This window comes from Malaya genurostris, chromosome 3, assembly GCF_030247185.1.
Source record: "Malaya genurostris strain Urasoe2022 chromosome 3, Malgen_1.1, whole genome shotgun sequence".
NCBI classification, from domain to species: domain Eukaryota; kingdom Metazoa; phylum Arthropoda; class Insecta; order Diptera; family Culicidae; genus Malaya; species Malaya genurostris.
Genome location: NC_080572.1, coordinates 181,697,178 through 181,716,755, shown reverse-complemented (window position 1 = coordinate 181,716,755; position 19,578 = coordinate 181,697,178). Strand labels below are relative to the sequence as shown.

Below are 19,578 nucleotides of genomic sequence, written 5' to 3'. Positions count from 1 at the left end.
TGTATTACTGTTTGTTTGTTTACGTTGCAATCAGCTGATTTTGAAGTTCCGATTTTGATCTCATCAAGATGGCGTCGTGACAGGGGGCCGGGTTAACCTGATCATTGTCCTAAAAACACCCTTCTATTGAATCAAAAGAATGTTTAAATTATGTTGTTTTTTTTTATGCAATTGTATTAACATGACATGAAATGCGAACGTTATAAATGCTCATGCTTATCCAGTTAAAAAAATAAAGATCATGGTTTTGTTTCTGTTCGATTTTTGATTTTTTGAAATTATTTCGGAAAGTGTCATCGACATTTTCGAATGTATCAAATAATATTTTATTAGATAGTTAGATCGTTTTCCATTTGTGTACCTTCTGTAAATTGCATTTCACATTAAAATGATATATAAATTCATCTCACATGTAACGTATAAATTTTATTTTTTAAGCATATAAACAAGCAACACTGCTTTTATTTCCAGCCGTTTCCTATTCACAATCATCAGCATCATCGTCATCGATCAACAGCAAAAATCGTCCATCTTTGAATAGTCGCCTGCTGCTTTTTTCGATCACCAGTTTGCGTTCGCGTTCACATTCGCATTCGTACGCCATAAAGTGCTGAAGAAGGATACTCTCGTCTCGGAGTGAAAGCGTATAATTGAGTGTGTGCGAAGGAAGAGTGGTTTAGGGAAAATTTTAGTTTCCCCCGTTGTGCAGTTACATTTTGTGCGAAATCATCCTGCTCGTTGCCAGACGATAATTCACCAGCGAAAATAGGAAGAAAGTGTTCAACGTGGTAGGAGCAGCTCAGAGAATCGCCAGCGAAAATGAGCTGCCCAATGCCCGAAATTGGTTCCTGCATATCGCTGATCTCGAAAGCAGACATCCGTTATGAAGGATTGCTATTTACCGTGGACCCGGATCGTTGTACTATCGCTCTAGCAAGAGGTAAGTAGTCATCGAGGAAAGAAACGAATTGAGGTCGAATTTCGGGCTCAGTCAAATCCGAGCAGCCATTGTTTGACAGCTTCCTTTCACAGTACAGCTTTCATTTTTTTTTCACGATGTGGAAAGATAAGCGAAGCAAATCTAACCTCGCTCTCGCCTTTTCCTTGTTCCATAAACAGGAAGTGTATGTTCGGTATAAATGACAAAACAACGAATTTGGCTACCACGGTTTACTTTGCTAAATAAGCTAGTTTTTTTTTTGTTTCATGAGTAGCGGTTACGTTTTCTACTTTTTTTTTGTTAATCGTGAAGATATGGGGGAGTCAGCTTTGCTATCTCTTCACACACACACTGAGTAAGTCCATGTGTTCGTGCATATGGAATGAAATGGTACGCGATGCACGGAGAACTATGACGTTGTGGACTTGCATATTTTGTAAATCAAATTGATTTTCGTTTTTCAGGAAAGAAATTTTCAATTTATTTGCTGAAAATGCCTATGTAAGTGCAACTGCATGTGAGCCAACGAGAATCAATAATCCTTCAGTGCTCATCAAAGCAGGCATTCACTGAAACAGTATTCCTTTGATAATGACAAACCCTCGTTCTGACAAAATGTTTATCTACTAAGCAATCATACAATTAATAAACAAATTACCAAACGCAGACAAACATAGGGACACAATTCTACATTTGATTTTTCTGTCTAGATATTTGGACGCTGATTGTTTCATTAATTTACATGAATAATCTGTAAGAACAGAGCACTATTTCTGACACACAACAAAAAAAAATATTGTTCTAGTTGATTGATAGACTAGCAGCGTGTGGATTATCAGTTTTGAATTATTTTTCAAATTCAAGTGAATTTTCTCATATAGACCAAACTCAAACCGGCTTCAAGGAGAAAAATGTTTGCGCTTGTCCGTGTCACAGTTATGTACGATTCAGACGGTCCGCTTTCTTCCTTCACTGTCACCGGAACGTCAGCTTCTGCCAAAATTAGTTTAATACTTTCTTTACCGGAACGTTCACACGTTCCGCGAGCGCGGTGCGGTCCTTCGCAAGCAAACCGTTAGTTCGGTATACCCGTTGAAAATTTGGCCTTCTGAGTTTCGGCCTTTTGTAGTACTCCCCACAAGGCATCAATACTTTGTAAGTTATCGTTAACTAGATTGACGCTCGTTACCAGTAGCGCATCTCTTGTTCTAACCGAATCAGATTCAAATTGTTTGTACGATAGATGCAACTGTTGCAATTCGTCTTTTATCTACACTCCACAACTTCATCTCGCATACACTCAGATTCAATCGAGTGTCATCTGAGTTCGACTTCAATCTTTCACGGCATAAAACAAGGACCAAATTCTTACATAGTATTAGAATTAATCATTAGGACCACATCGTGTCTGTTGATTTTACAATAAATGAATAAATAAATAAATAAATGATTTCGTCGCTGTTACTGCTGTAATGTAATTTCTGAAAGACCAAATATTGATCATAGCTCCGGAAATATTTAGTATTATATACTATTCCGTCCGTCATGCGCATCCCGTGCACTGCACAACCGATCAAATTCAGTCAAATTATTTAAGATTCTCAAATTATTCGATGAAAGCATAGTCGGATAGTACCGAATATAAAATAATGAGCCATTTTGTCCATAGCAATTCCACAAAATTTCTAGTATCGCTTGTCACTGTTTTAGTGTTTTTTTCTATGCACACGAGTTACTGCACAGATTCAAGAAAAGAACGAATTACTCAGCTCAGTTTTTAGATTTGTGTTGTTCTCTCTGTCACGTTTAGCTCTGTGAGAACTTGTATGCATACCTTCAGGAGGGGCTTCAGTAGCTAATGCTTATGGCAGTTGAAAACAAATTGCTGTCTTAGTTGCTACGTCAAAACGGTTTTATTGATGAAGTTATTGACAGATTTGTTCGATAAGCAGAGCGCCAAATGTTTCAATTGTGTCGATGATATGACATAAGTTTAATAAAAAAAATCCCATCCAAAAGTATATCAATATTTCATTGTATTGAAAACATTCATTTCTCAATCGTTATTTTTCATTTACAACGAACTGTTACAACTGATTTCATATGCACAACCCATAAATGTCGACACGAGACGCCACTGTTTAACTCCACTATAAAGTCTTTATTAGTGTCACAAGATAGTAACAGACACAGATACCAGTATTTCGGTGTGCTATTTGCATCCTTCATCAGTATATTAGTTCTAAGTTGTGTATGTTCTTTTGTGCCCTTTTCAATAATTTATCAATTTTTTCGGAGATGTTTGATCCATCTTCAACAAGCTTCGGCTCGTTTGATAGCTGATAGCCGAGTCATTGATCAATTTCGAAAATCAAATGGATGTCACTTTCGGTTTCGAAGATCGACAGGGCGCACTTTTTTCTCAGCTCACTTTACTCGGAATTTCCATAATCTTATGCTAGAAGCTACCATTGGATCATTAATACAGTTCAAAGATTAAAGGGCGTTCACCTCTGATTCCAGAGATAAAAAAACGGCAAACGGTTAAGACACAATTTTTCTGTTGGCTGAATTTTCTCGGACATTACTCAACGAATACATATTGACTGGGAGGAAATTCTCGACAATGATGATGTCAACGCTGCTGTACAAACGTTCTCTAACGTCATGAGCTACGCGATTGACTTCTTTGTACCAAAACGATCCAAACGGCTGTCCCTGCATCCACCATGGCAGACCACCGTAGTGAGACAACTGAAAACGACAAAGAGCCGTCCTAAAACGGTATTCAAAACATGGCGGATACACACTGCGTAATCAATATGTCCAGATCAATCAATTATATGAGAAAACTGTCAAGCGTTGTCATGTCAGCTACTTGAAAAATGTACAACGGAAATTGAAATCCAATCCGAAGTCTTTTTGGAAACACGTGAACGAGCAAAGGAAGGAGTCTGAGTTACCTTCTATAATGAAGTTTGGAGAGTTTACTGGTTCGTGTAAGCGGGAAATCTGCCAGCTTTTTTCGGAAAATTTTTCTCGTGTCTTTACAAACGAAACTTTAAGCCCGCAACAAATTACACTCGCCGCGCTCAACGTTCCAGAATCTAATAATTCTTTAAATCTCATTCATATTGACGAGGATTCGATTCGGACGGCAATCGCTTGCATGAAGTCGTCTACCTCCTCTGGCCCTGACGGTTTACCGGCAGTTATATTGAAAAATTGCTCGACTGGTGTAATTGCTCCCCTTTGTCGACTATTTCGGATGTCACTCTCTAAAGAAGTTTTTCCCAAGTTATGGAAATCTTCTTTTATGTTTCCAGTGTATAAGAAAGGTGACAAAAAAGACGTGAACAATTACCGTGGCATCACATCGCTTAGTGCAGTTCCTAAACTGTTTGAAAAGGTTATTCTGGCACCGATTTTCAACCACTGCAAGCAATATATTGTTGACACTCAACATGGTTTTATGCCCAAGCGCTCCACAACCACCAACCTATTGTCATGAATGACTACGTGACTGATGGTATGTCAAAAGGCTTACAAACAGACGCTATTTACACCGATCTCTCTGCTGCCTTTGATATAATAAATCACAATATAACAATTGCTAAATTGGAAAGACTTGGATTCGGCTCTAGCATCCTTCGGTGGCTGCAGTCATATCTTGTAGATCGTCGTTTAGCAGTGAAAATCGGCGATCACTTTTCCAATGAGTTTATCGCTTCGTCCGGAATTCCGCAGGGTAGTCATCTCGGGCCTTTAATATTTTTACTGTATTTCAACGACGTCAACTTTACTCTAGAGGGCCCTCGTCTATCGTTTGCCGATGACGTTAAGATATACTATTACATTCGAAGCCCAGAAGATGCAGGTTTTCTTCAACGACAGTTGTTGAGCTTCGCCGAGTGGTGTAAAGTAAACCGTATGAAATTGAATCCTGACAAATGCTCGACCATCACATTCTCGAAGAAGAAAGAGCTATTTCATTTTGATTACTTTCTGGAAGGATCCCCGATAGTCAGAACGACGTGTGTTAAAGACCTTGGTGTCTTTCTCGATGAGCAACTGACATTCAAGCAACACATCAGCTATATCGTTTCTAAAGCTTCTCGCAACCTAGGATTTGTTATGAGGATGGCTAAACATTTTACAGACGTGCACTGTTTAAAATCTCTGTTTTGCTCGCTTGTTCGTTCATCCTTGGAGTACTGTTCTGTCGTTTGGAACCCTCACTACATAAACGGAGCTCATAGAATCGAATCGATACAACGCAGATTCATTCGCCCTACGGCGCTTACCGTGGAACAATCCTCACCAACTACCAAGCTACGAAAGTCGCGGGTTATTAATCGGTCTCGATACACTACAAGTTCGTCGAGATGTGGCACGTGCTTCACTGATAGCGGATGTTTTGACCGATAGGATTGACTGCCCTGCTTTGCTCCGCGAAATTAATATCAACGTCCTACCCCGGGCTCTTCGCAACAGTGCATTTCTTCGACTTCCTTTACGACGAACTAACTACGGTGCTAACAATGCTATTATTGGCTTGCAGAGATCATTCAACCGCGTTTCATCAGGATTTGACTTCAATCTATCACGCAGTAGGATACTTGGAAATTTTTTATATATTACTAGAAATTATCATTAGGACCATATTGTGTCTGTTGATTATACCTAAATAAACGAATTTTGATAAACTTAGGTTTATTTGAAGGCTATCATTTCTGCGAAGAACTCTAGGTCGAACGTTAATGTTGATTTCTCCAAGCAGTGAAGGGCTGTCCATTCTATTGTTCAAGATATCAGAAATGAAGAATGAGCGGAAGAATGTATGCCGGACGTGCAGTGTATCCATTACAATAGTGAAGGTTCCATACAATAGAGCAATACTCAAAGTTAGATCAAACTAGTTAACAGTATAAGGATTTCAAACAATGGATGTCTGTAGAGTGCTTGGCTATTCTCGTTATAAGCCCCAAGGAGCGAGATGCTTTTGCAATAATGTAGTTTAAATGCTGTTCAAACGTCAGTTTTTCATCAAGAAACACTGCTAGATTTTTTACGCATGTTGTTCAACATGTTCCCGAACCTTCGAATAATTGAATTTGAGAAGTAGCTTCTTCCTCAAAAACTTAATGATTGATTGAACACTTTTCCGTGTTTCGTGTCATTCGATTAATTCCACACCATTCTGAGAAGTTCTCTAGTTGTCGTTAAAAAAACAGTATCTTTGCTGTTGCGGATTTCATGATACATCGTCAAACAATTCACGCAGACTTTCTAGACAAAACTTGACGTCATCGTAGCAATGCAGGAAGATCAAAGGTCTCAGGTGACTACCTTGTGGAATTCCAGAAGAGGCATGAAACTCTTCAGAGACTCAATCGTCTAACTTAACGACAATGAGACGGTTGCAGAGATACGATTTAAAGCAAGGAATATTTTTGGAGCCGAAGCCCAATAGTCTGCCCAATTAAGTATTGCAATGTATTGGTTAATCCTATTAAATGCAGATGATAAAAGATCGGTATATATAACATCAGTCTAAGTGCCGCTTGATAAGGAATTGAACATTTTAGATGTAAACGCCAGAAGGTTAGTAGTCATAGAGCGTTTCGGCATAAAACCATGTTGAGTCTTGACGATATGTCTTATTTTCCAATACTCTATTGCACTTTGCTCTTATCACTTTGAAATTTGGCCTTTCTGTTTCAAAAGACTTCGTAGTCGATTCATAGCGCACAGAATCATTGCATGGCTAGTACTACGATCCTTTTGACACTAAGAAACCTTCCAGGTTGGTGCTCGAACACACGACAACTGGCTTGTAAGACCAACATCCTATGCATTGAACCGCCAACGATTGTGTTGTGTGCGACCTAGAAATTATTTGACGGTAAGCACTCTTCCGTATGTTCCTTAGTTGAAATTCCATTCTCCCCAATCTTAGAAATTGTCCAGAGTAGTGCTTTAGCCAGTGTTTGAGAAGCTTACTTACCTTACCTAACAGCTATAGGCCTGGGGTGTCCTTTGCTGTATCAAGAATACGTCTCCACATAACTCGGTCCATGGCTGCTCGTCGCCAGCCACTCAAGGCACGGATGCTTCTGAGATCACCCTCTACTTGATCGATCCACCTTGCTCGCTGCGCTCTTCTTCTTGTTCTTGTACCAGTCGGATTAGATTCAAGAACCATTTTCACTGGGCTGTCGTCCGACATCCTTATGACATGCCCAGCCCATCGTAGACGTCCGATTTTAGCTGTCCGTACGATAGGTGGTTCTCCTAGCAGCTGTTGCAATTCGTGATTCATACGCCGTCTCCACGTTCCGTCTTCCATCTACTTTTCGTCATAGATGGTCCTCAGTACCTTTCTTTCGAAAACACTAAGGGCGCGTTGGTCCTCTGGCAACATAGTGCAGGTCTCGTGGCCAGAGAACAACCGGTCTAATGAGCGTTTTGTAGATGGTCAATTTCGTGCGGTTGCGTACTTTGCTCGATCGGAGGGTTTTTCTGAGTCCAAAGTACGCACGATTCCCTGTCAAAATACGTCTATGAATTTCTCTGCTGGTGTCATTATCGGCGGTCACCAGTGAGCCCAAATAAACGAACTCGTCAACCACCTCGATATCGTCACCGTCTATCAATATTCGTGGTGGGAGGCATAGTGTTTCTTCTCTAGAGCCTCTTCCTCTAATGTATTTTGTTTTCGACGCATTTATGGCCAGTCCGATACGCCTAGCTTCAGTTTTCAGTCCGATGAAGGTTTCCATCATCTTCCAGTGTTTGAGAAGCACACCTGGCAATTTGTTGTTTCTCATTTTACCGATCTTCTCAGCTATTTCCGAATGTTTTGGTACTGGAATTCTGTCGTCGACTGAGAGTGATGTATCTTGTCTTTCGCTATTCAGATACTCGTCGCGGCTCCTCCATTGGTAGTACTAACTAAAGTGTGTTTTGTATCATCACATAAACCTTATAAGTTACAACATAAAATATAATTTTTCAACAGTTTTCAACTGATTTTGCCTCTTCTCTCATTTTTCGACTCTCTGCCTTTATTATTACCTTAAATTTATCGATCGATCAGCTTTGGACGGCAGTTTGAATGATTATTGCCAACTATTATTTTCCTTGCACCATTCCTTCGTCTCTGTTGAGTAATGGCAAGATGCCGAATGAGGCTAAAATAAGGTGTTTTGAAAATGCTACTTCTGACGTGATAATATGCATTTTTGAAGGTCATTCTTTGATATAGACTTCATTGTTAATATTTCCGGTTGAGATAAATGGCTTTCTGATTTTACCGACTGTACATATGGCTTACGAGATACTTTTAGCCAAATTCGACTTCTTGTTTGGCTTTGGTTTGTAGAAAACCGATTACAAGCACATGGTCGAAATAATATTTAGCGGCTCCTGTATTTGATACATCATTTTAATAACTACAATTAGTAAATTATATGCACGCTAATACAAAGATAAAAGGATCGACTGACAGGCATACAAGTTAAGAAATACTACCGTTGGGCGTTGACTCAGACAATTGCAAAAAATATTTCCGGACAAGTTTTTTAACAGCAAAAAATCCGAAATTCAAGAAAATCCTCATAGAATGTATATTGACTCAAGTGCACTATCGTTTCTTTGTGTTCTTTAATTTCAGTAAAATCCTATGGCACGGAAGATCGCGAAACGCAGTTTCCCATCGCCCCGCAGAACCAATGCTACGACTACATCCTGTTCCGCGGGTCCGACATCAAGGACATTCGCGTCATCAACAACAACCCGGTTCCGAACGATCCGGCCATAATGCAGATGCATTTGCCACCGCAGCAGCCGCTTCCACCGATGCAGAACAAACTTGGCCAGCCTGGTTTCCAGTCTCAGCCTGGATTTATGCTACCCCAGATGGGGCCCGGTCCGATGGCTGGACCCCCTCCAGGACATCAGCCAATGGGTCAGCCGTACAGTTCCTTCGGTGGAATCAACAATCTCGGAGGTATGCTATCGAACGATTTGGTTAATAAAAGTCCTTTCCCACCCGGGGGACCGGTCAATCAAATGCAGCAACAGCAGCAGCAGGCACAACAGCAACTACAGGGTCCAAATCCGGTTGGTAGTTCAGTTGTGTCCGGGGGAGGATCTGCAAAAGCTCCCGGTGCCGAACTGGCAAACCTGCTAAACGTAGAATCTTCACTGCAGCAGCAGCCACAGCCACCGCTACCGGGCACCATTGGGTCGGCACCCGTGGGATCCTCGTCATCGTCGGCGACCGTCGGTAACGAGCACAAAGATCAAGGTGGGAAAGTGTACGGTGAAATCTGGACTTTTTTATGTTCAAAACATCATAGCATCAAATATGAGAGACTCGCTTTGTTTACTTTCGACTTTCGATTATCATATTTTTCTGTAAAATTTATAAAATAGATCGTCCATGCATTCTGAAAAAAATGTAGGGTCGACAAGTTCACGAAAAAGAAAGAGCAAAAGAAGGGCGCTCTCATATTTGGATATGAAGTTTTGAATGAAAGATCTAGAAATGTGCCATGCATCTTTTTTCCGGCTATAGTTTCTTGGGTGTTTTTCTCCATTATTCCTGTTATTCATGTCTAGTTTGAATTTTCCATATTACTGTAACTGTTCTAGCTTGAGAATCGCAAATGTAGTCTAGTGTGTGAAATTAATTTTATCCTGTATAAATTTCATATCCATCCTTCAAAGATGATTTAGCTTATTAGAATACGTTTATAGGTATGACGGGACTAGAGACAGTTTGGGTCTCAAATCCCCAACAACAAGACTTTTGTGAATAAATATATATTTTGCATTGTTTTGTTGCGGAAGGTTAAAGGTTGACATTTGCTTTATTGATGCTGACCTAATACAATTTTCATGTTAATTAGGGTTTAGTTCGCATGGCTCAATGATCGGATTAATATCATTTTGCGGCTTTCGTGGGTTATGTTGCCAAACATACAATTTTCACTCTACTGTTGTCTTACTATTACCGTTTTCGTTAATTGATCAGAGCAGCCCGAGAGCTGACCCAGAGTCGCCCAAACAACTTTTGAGATGTTTGTTTTAGTAAACTGGGGTCACTCTAGATCGGACTCCAATCGCGTAGTTTCACTCTGAAAACTTTCTCGGTTCGCACCACGTTGTACATGCGAGTTTGTTTAATTTTTTTCCTATGAGTTGTTTAGGGCGCGTACCACGTGTTCGTTTTACTCGGTGTCAGAGTCGCCCGCGTGTAGGTTCAAATACGAAAACGGTATATGATTTGTTTGTGAGCTGGATCGGCCGTCAATTCGTTGAGTTATGGAAGACGATGGTGACGAATTGTACATTGAAGTCATCATACTTTTGGTTGTTTAACTAATCATAATTGCTTAAAAAATGGCATTGGAAATCGATACTCAGGTTAAGCATCTCAACAGCGAAGAATAAGGAAGAGCAAAATTTTTGATGCTTCACATACTTTACGGAAGGACAACGACTTATCAGACTCTTTCATAGGTATCGCGGAGTAGGAGATTTGGGTGGATATTAGGGTTAGTAGTCGCTCTAAGGTAGCGATGCTATCATGGAATAAGATTGGCATTTAAGCTTTTAATGTACGTTTTTTCTAAAGGCTTCAAATACTCATAGATTTATTCATAACGAAAATCTTATAATACTATTTCCAAATTCCATTCTTGTAACGGATGAAATGCCTAAATCTATGAAATTTTAATCATTTTCGAATATAATTCCTATAATGGTCATTATTTTTATGCCAAACGACGCTGATTTTTTTTAAATAATTGGAAGATTCTAAAACCTACTAAGAAAAATGCATTTTTTTGGCAAAATAACTTTATTCATCAACATTGTTAAAAGCAACACAATCAGTTCAGCGCTTTTCAAACATTTCAATACTAATAATATGGAAATTTTATTGGCTACACCATCTTTTTATCAGTCCCAGGACTTGATCCGAGTGTTATAAAGCTGTTTCTAGTTTGTTAAGTTTCGGGTGTAATCAACGGCAAATGGGTGTAAAGTCAGAATGCGTTTTTGTATGAGAAATTGTTGGTCAGTCGACCGCTTGGTATAGTTGTCATTCGTTTTTATTCAGTCTAATTTTTCGAATGGAACCGAATGTCATTAAATTTGAACAGATGAGTAGAGATGTCATTTATACAGATTTATCTGTATTATACAGATTTTTACATACGCATACAGAATACAGATTTGGTACAAATTTTCTAAATTTAATACGGATTTCATAAGAAGCATAAAAAGCTTTTTCGTATGAGCAAACTATTAGTATTTGAATGCAGTGACAAGAAGCAAAGTCTTGGACGATTACATTCCTTTTGTGGAATTTGACCTTTCTGTTCCAACAGACTGATGGAAATAATTATTGCTCATTGGATCAACAATTCTACAGTCATAATGTGTTGGACTAACATCTTTGAACATAATTTTATTGTTGATGTTTAATTTTATTAGAGAATAGATTTTTTTATACAGAGTAATACAGATTTCCTATGAAAAAATTTGGCATCTCTGCAGATGAGCGACACCATCTATCTGCCAAACTCTGTCACATTTAAAATTTTAGCAATATGCAAATAAGAAAATCTGTTCTGTCCTTCTCTATACTGCCCATGCTTTCTTATTAATCGACGTTTAAAAAATAGATAATTTAGATTATTTCCCGATTTATTTTTGATTTTTTTATGCTCCTAAACGTTAAATAATGGAAATACAATAAAATTTGTTGAATTTGCTCTAAATAAACTTGATATGCAAATACCTTTCCATATGGGACAGAAAAAAGTTTATATTTATTCACATTTTACTGAATAAACTCAATTTTTATTGCAATATCTGTATATGAGGGACGGATTCATTCCATTACTCAAATATGGTGACAATTGGATATGAAAATGATGTGGTAAGGTGGTAAGTGATCGGGAAAATCTGGGAAAAATCGAGAATTTGATTTCTCTGGGCAAAATTGGGAAAAATAATTGTAACCCAAAAACAAGTAACAAATTTCAGCATCATGATTTTTTTTATTCAACAAAAATGAAAAGTAGGAAGTATAGCCCAATTTTGCGTTTGAGCGAGAAATTCAGGAAAAGAGCTACGTGCTCTTTGTTGAACAATCCATTGGAAATTCGGCCAACACCCCATGTCTCGTCCAACGATTATTTAAGGGTTTAACAGCAGTTAAAAACAATCAGGAAGCACAAGAGCTTTCTTAGTTATTATCAATAATAGCACAAAGTTGTCGACCTAGATTTTATCCACCGCTTGCAGGGATTACCTTTTTTCTTGCGGGCTTTAAAAAAACCTTAGAATAGTTTAGGATATGGTTTCATTTGCTCAGTGAATCTATGTTTAAGGTCCTTAACTATGGATTGTTGATATTGATACCGACGAAGAAGCAGTTAAAGTTTGTCGATGGTAGGAAAATGAAATAAAATTAGAGCTTTTGGAACTGATAGACTCCTAACTTCAATAAAATATTTCTCCCAAAACAATTTCGGGGTTTACATTGCCTTCGGTATGAGATGGTGGTTAGCATACAGAACTAATTGATTTAATCATTGCTCTATTTGAAATCCTGAATGTTATTGGTAGATTATCTGCATCAAAGTCTATAATTAGCACACTGAAAACGTTAAATTGAACTGCTAGAATCAGATCCATTGTAGAAGGATTTCTCATTGAAAATAAACTAGCTGGGCTATTCGGAAATAAAACTGGCTAGAAACCAGCGGACAGCTCATTATGTAGAACTCGTATTTTCTTTTTAACTTATACTCGAGATGCTTGGCATTTGGAATCCTATTAAGAAAAAGTCGGGTGTGCGATGTAAGAGACATCACCGGATGACGTGAATACGAATATTCCGAACCTAAACTCGGGAATTAAATTCTGAAACTGAGTTCTACGTTTGAATTCTAGATCTGGATTATTGAACTAATTACTGAACCCGTATTCTGGAACTTAATTGGAGACCAGGATTTTTTGAATTTTTTTAATCCTAGCACGGACCTCTGGACCTGAATTCTGATCTTCTGCTGAATTACAGAGTTCCAGTTCAGGATTCAATTTTCAATTTCGGATCCAGAATTCAGCTCCGAAATTCAGTTCTAGAATCCAGATCCGGAATTTATTTAAAAAAAATTTAGAATCTAGTTCCTGATTTCAGCTTTTGGATCCAAACTCTAGACCTACGTTCTGGAACTAAATTCTGAACCTATTCTGGAATGCATTTTAGAACTGAATTCTACAAAAAGCTGATTTTCCAGAATTCGTTGCCAAAATTTAGTTCCAAAATCCAGGTCTATAATCTAGATTTGTTTCAAATTTCATTTTGTTTTTCATTTAGGAAAATTTTAAGAGTTGTTCCTTATTAATTTATGTTCAACGTTATGCATACCAAAAATAATAAATACAGCCAAGTGCTCTCGGTAAAAACTGGTTACGTGTAAACAAATTATCCTCCAGATGACGAAAAAAAGCTTTTAATCTAAGACCTCTAGTGTATACCATTTGACTGAGTTCGGTGAGATCGGAAAAGGTCTGTGTGTATGCGTGGGTGTTCCTTTCTATGTTTCTTCTTTCCGCACATTTTTTTTGGGGGAAGGTTTGAAAATTGCTGTTGAATCATTGATTAAGTTCAAAGATCAAATGACCGACATTTCCGGTTTCGGAGATATAGTTGTTGAAGTGATGTAACCGACAAGTCGATTTTTTTATGTTATCAATTTTCCCGGAGACGCCTGAGCAGATTTCGACAAATCTAGGCTCGTTTGAAATGGGCTATTGGGTCATTGATCAAGTTCGAATGGCATACGACGGACACTTCAAGTTTCGGAGATATAATAGTATAAATGTCCGTTAAATTGTCCTTTATTTTAATCGCATAGTTTTATCTGCGATAACTAGACCGATTTTGATAAACATAAGCTCGTTTGAAAATCGAATAAGTGACGTAACCGACAACCGTTAGCGCATTTTCCCTTTATCCGCCATATCTTCTCGATGATGGTCAGATCGAGTTGGGTAAATTTGAACTTATTTGAAAGCTGCAATGAAGCTACTGATAATTTTAGAATGCAAAGAGGTGTACGGCTCCGGTTTCGGGGATATAATCGAAATAGATAAGCAGCGCATTTTTCTATCCGCACACGTTACTCGATGATAGCTGCAGCGATTTGAACATCGTTTGACAACTGCAAACTGTTTGAAAGTTTTCAATGATCTGATGAAAAATGAATAAGCTCATGAGTGGCAAGAGAAAGGCATCATCACACCACTAGGTTGATTGAGAAGTGGGGTTTTATCTAGATTTCGAGAAATCGCGTTTAGGTGCTTCAAAGGCATGGCTGAGTGCAAGTAAATTCTACTTTGACCTTAATTTATAATTGTATTCCCAATTAAAATGTCTATCAATAAAAGCAATAATATAATTTTTCAACGCCATTTCAAGAAGAACCCCACTGATCGTGCTCAAATTCTGAGTAAAACAATAGTATAGATACAAAGGGAACACACGTATTATGTAATTGATGCAGATATCCGTTTAGATATTACGGCTCGGAAAAAAAATAAACCAAGTCAAACTCAGAGCATGACTTTCCTAAGTGGATATAGAGCGCCAGGTGTACAAAAGTTACAGTCCAATCAACAAAACAAGTCAAATAAACAAAGTATCAATATTTGGATTGAATTTACGTACTCTAGCAGTTGAACACGTACAGAGGCTTCTTTTCTACATGGCAGAATTAATAATTCAGAAAAGTTGTTTGGAATCAAAATATTTTGCATGCTAGGTCCGATTAGTTAGAAATACCATAGCGGGAGTTAGTTAGAAACTGAAAGTAACAAATCATCAAGAGTAAGTAGACTTCCTTATGCATGTGTAAACTGAATACTGATAGGTTGCGTAGGTACACATTTTAAAACTACTGTTATCTTTCTCATTTGTCATTTGGTCCAGCTAATATTGTAACTTGGTTCCAGTGCATCATGAGTTTCATCATCGTATCATAAGTTTCATATCGTATCCATGCTTCCAACCAGAAAACTGATCATCGACTGTGTAACAAAAGCGACTACTCGTTTGTGACTCTTCCTTTCGCTAATTTACTCTATAGTTACCGATTGTTTATATTCATTCTAATTATTTGCTTTGCTGCCTGCTTGCTACTCACAACGTACTGTATTTGAGTTCGATCATAAGCGTACAAACGAAAAAAAAAACATCGCATCTCATTGTTATCATGGTTGATTGAAATGTTTGATGTTAGCATCTGTTTTAGATTTGATTGGTGGAGGCGGAGGAGGTGGAGCGACCGGCTCACGTTCCACTACACCGAGTAATCTGTTGTCGCGCAAGAGTCCAACGGTGGACATGGGTGTTCAGACGAATCAACAACAACAACAGCAGCAACAACAACAGCAGGGCGGTGGCCCACAACAAAACAACAATCGTGATGGAAATCGTAGCGGTGGTGACGGTGGCAATATGGACCGTGGCAATAATCAACGCAATCGGAACAATAGCCAACGAAACAATAACAACAACAACCAACGAGAAAGACGTGATTCGGGCAAAAACGATGTCGGTCAGATGAAGGATAACAATTACAACAAGGTAGGATATTTCTTTTTTATTCGATCAAATAAAATTTTAACACTATTTCTGAAAGCAGAATATGCAGCGGCAAGGTGGTCAAAATCATCAAAACCGTGGATGGAACAACAATCGTAGCAATAACCAGAATAACAGCAATAATATGCGTGGTCGTCCTCGCGGACGTGGAGGTATACCACAGGTAACGTATTCCTTTGAGTCATCCTCCTAGATATTATTAGATTTTAATTTATGAATAGAATTAGGAAAAGTTTAAATTCTAGACATTTTAATTGATAGATTTTTGAAGGCAATCCGATAATGCGAATTATCGATAGTATGTAAGTCAGACTATGTAAGTTTGTAGTATTCTTCATTTCAGATGCTTTTCATTGGATGCGGAAAGTTTTCTGATGGATATTTTAATTTAAAAATTATTCATAGTGGTTGCTGCATTCGCTGAGCGATTCAAAAAGGGCTTATGGTTTGAAGTTATGTCGCGGAACTTGTTCTGAGTGTTTGTGGTACGTGTTTGACTACGTAATGCCTTGAAAGTCCTATTCACAGTCTTCTCTTCTCTCCTCTGACGACATCGCATGTCATGAAGCATTGCAATATCTGTAAGTTCATCGTCAATCTGGAAGTCCTTCATTACTTACCTTACCTAACAGCTATAGGCCTGGGGTGTCCTTTGCTGTATCAAGCATACGTCTCCACATACCTCGGTCCATGGCTGCTCGTCGCCAGCCACTCAAGGCACGGATGCTTCTGAGATCACCCTCCACTTGATCGATCCACCTTGTTCGCTGCGCTCCTTTTCTTCTTGTACCAGTCGGATTAGATTCAAGAACCATTTTCACTGGGCTGTCGTCCGACATCCTTATGACATGCCCAGCCCATCGTAGACGTCCGATTTTGTCCGTACAATAGGTGGTTCTCCTAGCAGCTGTTGCAATTCGTGATTTATACGCCGTCTCCACGTTCCGTCTTCCATCTACACTTCGCCATAGATGGCCCTCAGTACCTTTGTTTCGAAAACACTGAGGGCGCGTTGGTCCTCTGCCAACATAGTCAAGGTCTCGTGGCCATAGAGAACAACCGGTCTAATGCGCGTTTTGTAGAGGGTCAATTTCGTGCGTTGGCGTACTTTTGCTCGATCGAAGGGTTTTTCTGAGTCCAAAGTACGCACGATTCCCTGCCAAAATACGTCTATGAATTCCTCTGCTGGTGTCATTATCGGCGGTCACCAGTGAGCCCAAATACACGAACTCGTCAACCACCTCGATATCGTCACCGTCTATCAATATTCGTGGTGGCAGGCGTAGTGTTTCTTCTCTAGAGCCTCTTCCTCTCATGTATTTTGTTTTTGACGCGTTTATGACCAGTCCGATACGCTTAGCTTCAGTTTTCAGTCCGATGTAGGTCATCTTCTCAAGGTTACGTGTCACAATATCAATATCGTCAGCGAAGCCAACAAGTTGTACGGACTTTCGGAAGATCGTGCCACTCGTGTCGATCCTGGCTCTTCGAATCACACCTTCCAGGGCAATATTGAATAAGATACAAGAAAGTCCATCACCTTGACGTAGCCCTCTTCGAGATTCGAAGGGACTCGAGAGCGTCCCAGATACTCGGACGTAGCACATCACTCTATCCATCGTTGCTTTGACCAATCGCGTCAGTTTATCCGGGAAACCGTATTCGTGCATTATCTGCTATAGCTGTTCTCGATCGATTGTGTCGTATGCCGCTTTGAAGTCAATGAATAGGTGATGCGTGGGTGCGTTGTATTCACGACACTTCTGGAGTACTTGTCTTATCGCGATTATGTGATCCGTAGTGGCGCGGGCTCCAGTAAATCCCGCTTGGTACGGCCCTACGAATTCCTTAGCTATTGGTGATAGACGACGGCAAAGGATTTGGGAGAGTTCCTTGCAGGCGGCGTTCAGCAATGTGATTGCGCGGTAATTGAAACAGTCTAGCTTATCGCCCTTTTTGTAGACGGGACATACATCACGTTCGTTCGTGAGAAGGTTACCACTGGTATCTCTGCACATTTCGACCTGTGGCGTGTAGCCTCTATGTGAGCGGTTCACCTTCTCATAGAACTTCCGTGTGTCATTTGCGCGGTACAGCTGTTCCATTGCTTCGCGCCCTTGGTCTTCTTCCGGAAAACCGTGTTCTGTCTGTTTCGCGTCTGTCTGTATCGTTCCTCGTTCGCTCTAGTGCGGTGTTGCAGCATCCTCGCCCTTGCTGCATTCTTCTCTTCGACTAACTGCTGACATTCGCCGTCAAACTAGTCATTTCCTCAATTCGATAACCTCGTACCTAGAACGGTTGCAGCAGTGCTACTCACGGCGGACCTTATGTTCCTCCAGCCGTCTTCAAGAGTCGCCGCGCCAAGCTGCGAGCTAGTGCTTCCGTTGGTAGCACTAGCTCCAGTTGTTGCGCGTATTTCTCTGCAGTACGAATGCTACGCAGCTGCTCGAGATTGACTCACGGTGTTCCTGTGCGACGAGTATTGTGCACCGTCGATAGTTTTGAGCGCATACAACTCGCGACAAGGTAGTGGTCAGAATCAATGTTGGCACTGCGGTAAGTGCGGACATTGATGACGTCGGAGAAGAATCGCCCGTCGATGAGAATGTGGTCAATTTGATTTTCCGTATGTTGATCAGGTGATCTCCAGGTGGCTTTGTGGATATCTTTGCGGGGGAAGAAGTTGCTTCGAACTAACATTCCTTGGGAGGCTGCAAGTTTACGCATCGTTGACCGTTGTCGTTTGTTACCGCGTGCAGGCTCTCCAGCCCGATCACGGATCTGTACATTGCCTCCCGGTCTACCTGAGCATTCATGTCGCCGATGACGAGTTTTAAATCCCGCCGTGGACAGCTGTCGTAGGTTCGTTTCAGCTGCGCGTAGAATTCTTTCTTCTCGTCATCGGGTCTCGTCTCATGTGGACAGTGCACGTTGATGATGCTGTAATTGAAGAAACGGCCCTTGATCTTCAATACGCACATTCTATCACTGATTGGCTGCCCCCCAATCATGCGCTGGCGCATCTTGCCCAACACTACAAATCCCGTTCCTAGAACGTTGGTTGTGCCACAGCTGTGGTAGAAGGTTTCCACACCTTCTGTCCTGTCCAACAAAGTTTCTGCAGTGCTACGACATCGAAGCCGCTGATTTGAAGCTCATCATGCAGCATTCGGTCGTATCCTGGGAAGCCAAGCGATTTGCAGTTCCATGTGCCAAGCTTCCAATCGTAGTTCTTTGTTCGTTGCCTAGGTCTCTACCGATTATTCCGAGGCGTATTTTTTTCTTGATCGTACGTAACATGTGTTTTCCGGGCGGCTTGTTAGGCCTGCACCAACCTCCTGTCTCGCCGGAGGGCCATCGTGTCAGCACTGTTTAGATAAATAGGCAGCGAACTTCACCTGGCCACGGCGAAGTGCTATCTTTGTGCTACGCTTTTTGACGAAACGGCGAACACTTTACTTTTAGTCAATCGTTATTCTAAGATTCCGGACTCTATGCGATCAGATATCATGGATGTAATTTCCGTTATCTGTACAACTACCATCTTGTGTAGTCCTGTTACAGCATCAAATCAATTTCTGTTTAACAATACTTTGTCCAAGAATTGATCCATTCTGTATCTACAGCTAGTTACTATTTTAGTATTCCGGTACCTATCCTCGATATGGGGCTGTCAGCAGACAAAACACTTCATTGCTTTATTCAGTCACCTGATCCGAGCCAGACACTTTTTCCAGTTGTCCCTATTTTGTTAATCCGATGGCTTTGAAAGCCTATCTGGTTTTGGGTTAATCCTCTTTTTAACCAAGGTCACGTCTACCTCAGCTAGTGCAGTAGGGAGAAGGGGTAGATTATCAGTATGTTAAGTAGCGTTAGGATGTCACTATATACAGCCTAACCGCCAATCCCATTGTTGAACAATCAAGCTGGTATAAAAGAAACAGGAATG

General features: G+C 40.1%; 1 protein-coding gene across 8 annotated transcripts in view; it reads left to right on the top strand.

Annotated features, from left to right (window-relative positions):
- The window catches only part of LOC131439411 (protein LSM14 homolog B-B), a 35,855-nt gene that overhangs the window by 579 nt on the left and 15,698 nt on the right, over positions 1–19,578 (top strand). For 4 of the 8 annotated variants that reach the window (XM_058610376.1, XM_058610375.1, XM_058610374.1 and 1 more), the window contains exons 2-5: positions 472–940; positions 8,616–9,251; positions 15,265–15,611; positions 15,670–15,792. In XM_058610376.1, the coding sequence (XP_058466359.1) occupies positions 820–940; positions 8,616–9,251; positions 15,265–15,611; positions 15,670–15,792 (1,227 nt within the window). In that variant the 5' untranslated portion in view covers positions 472–819. The remainder of the gene's footprint in view (positions 1–471; positions 941–8,615; positions 9,252–15,264; positions 15,612–15,669; positions 15,793–19,578) is intronic. The other 4 variants (XM_058610380.1, XM_058610378.1, XM_058610379.1 and 1 more) reach the window with 3 other exon arrangements.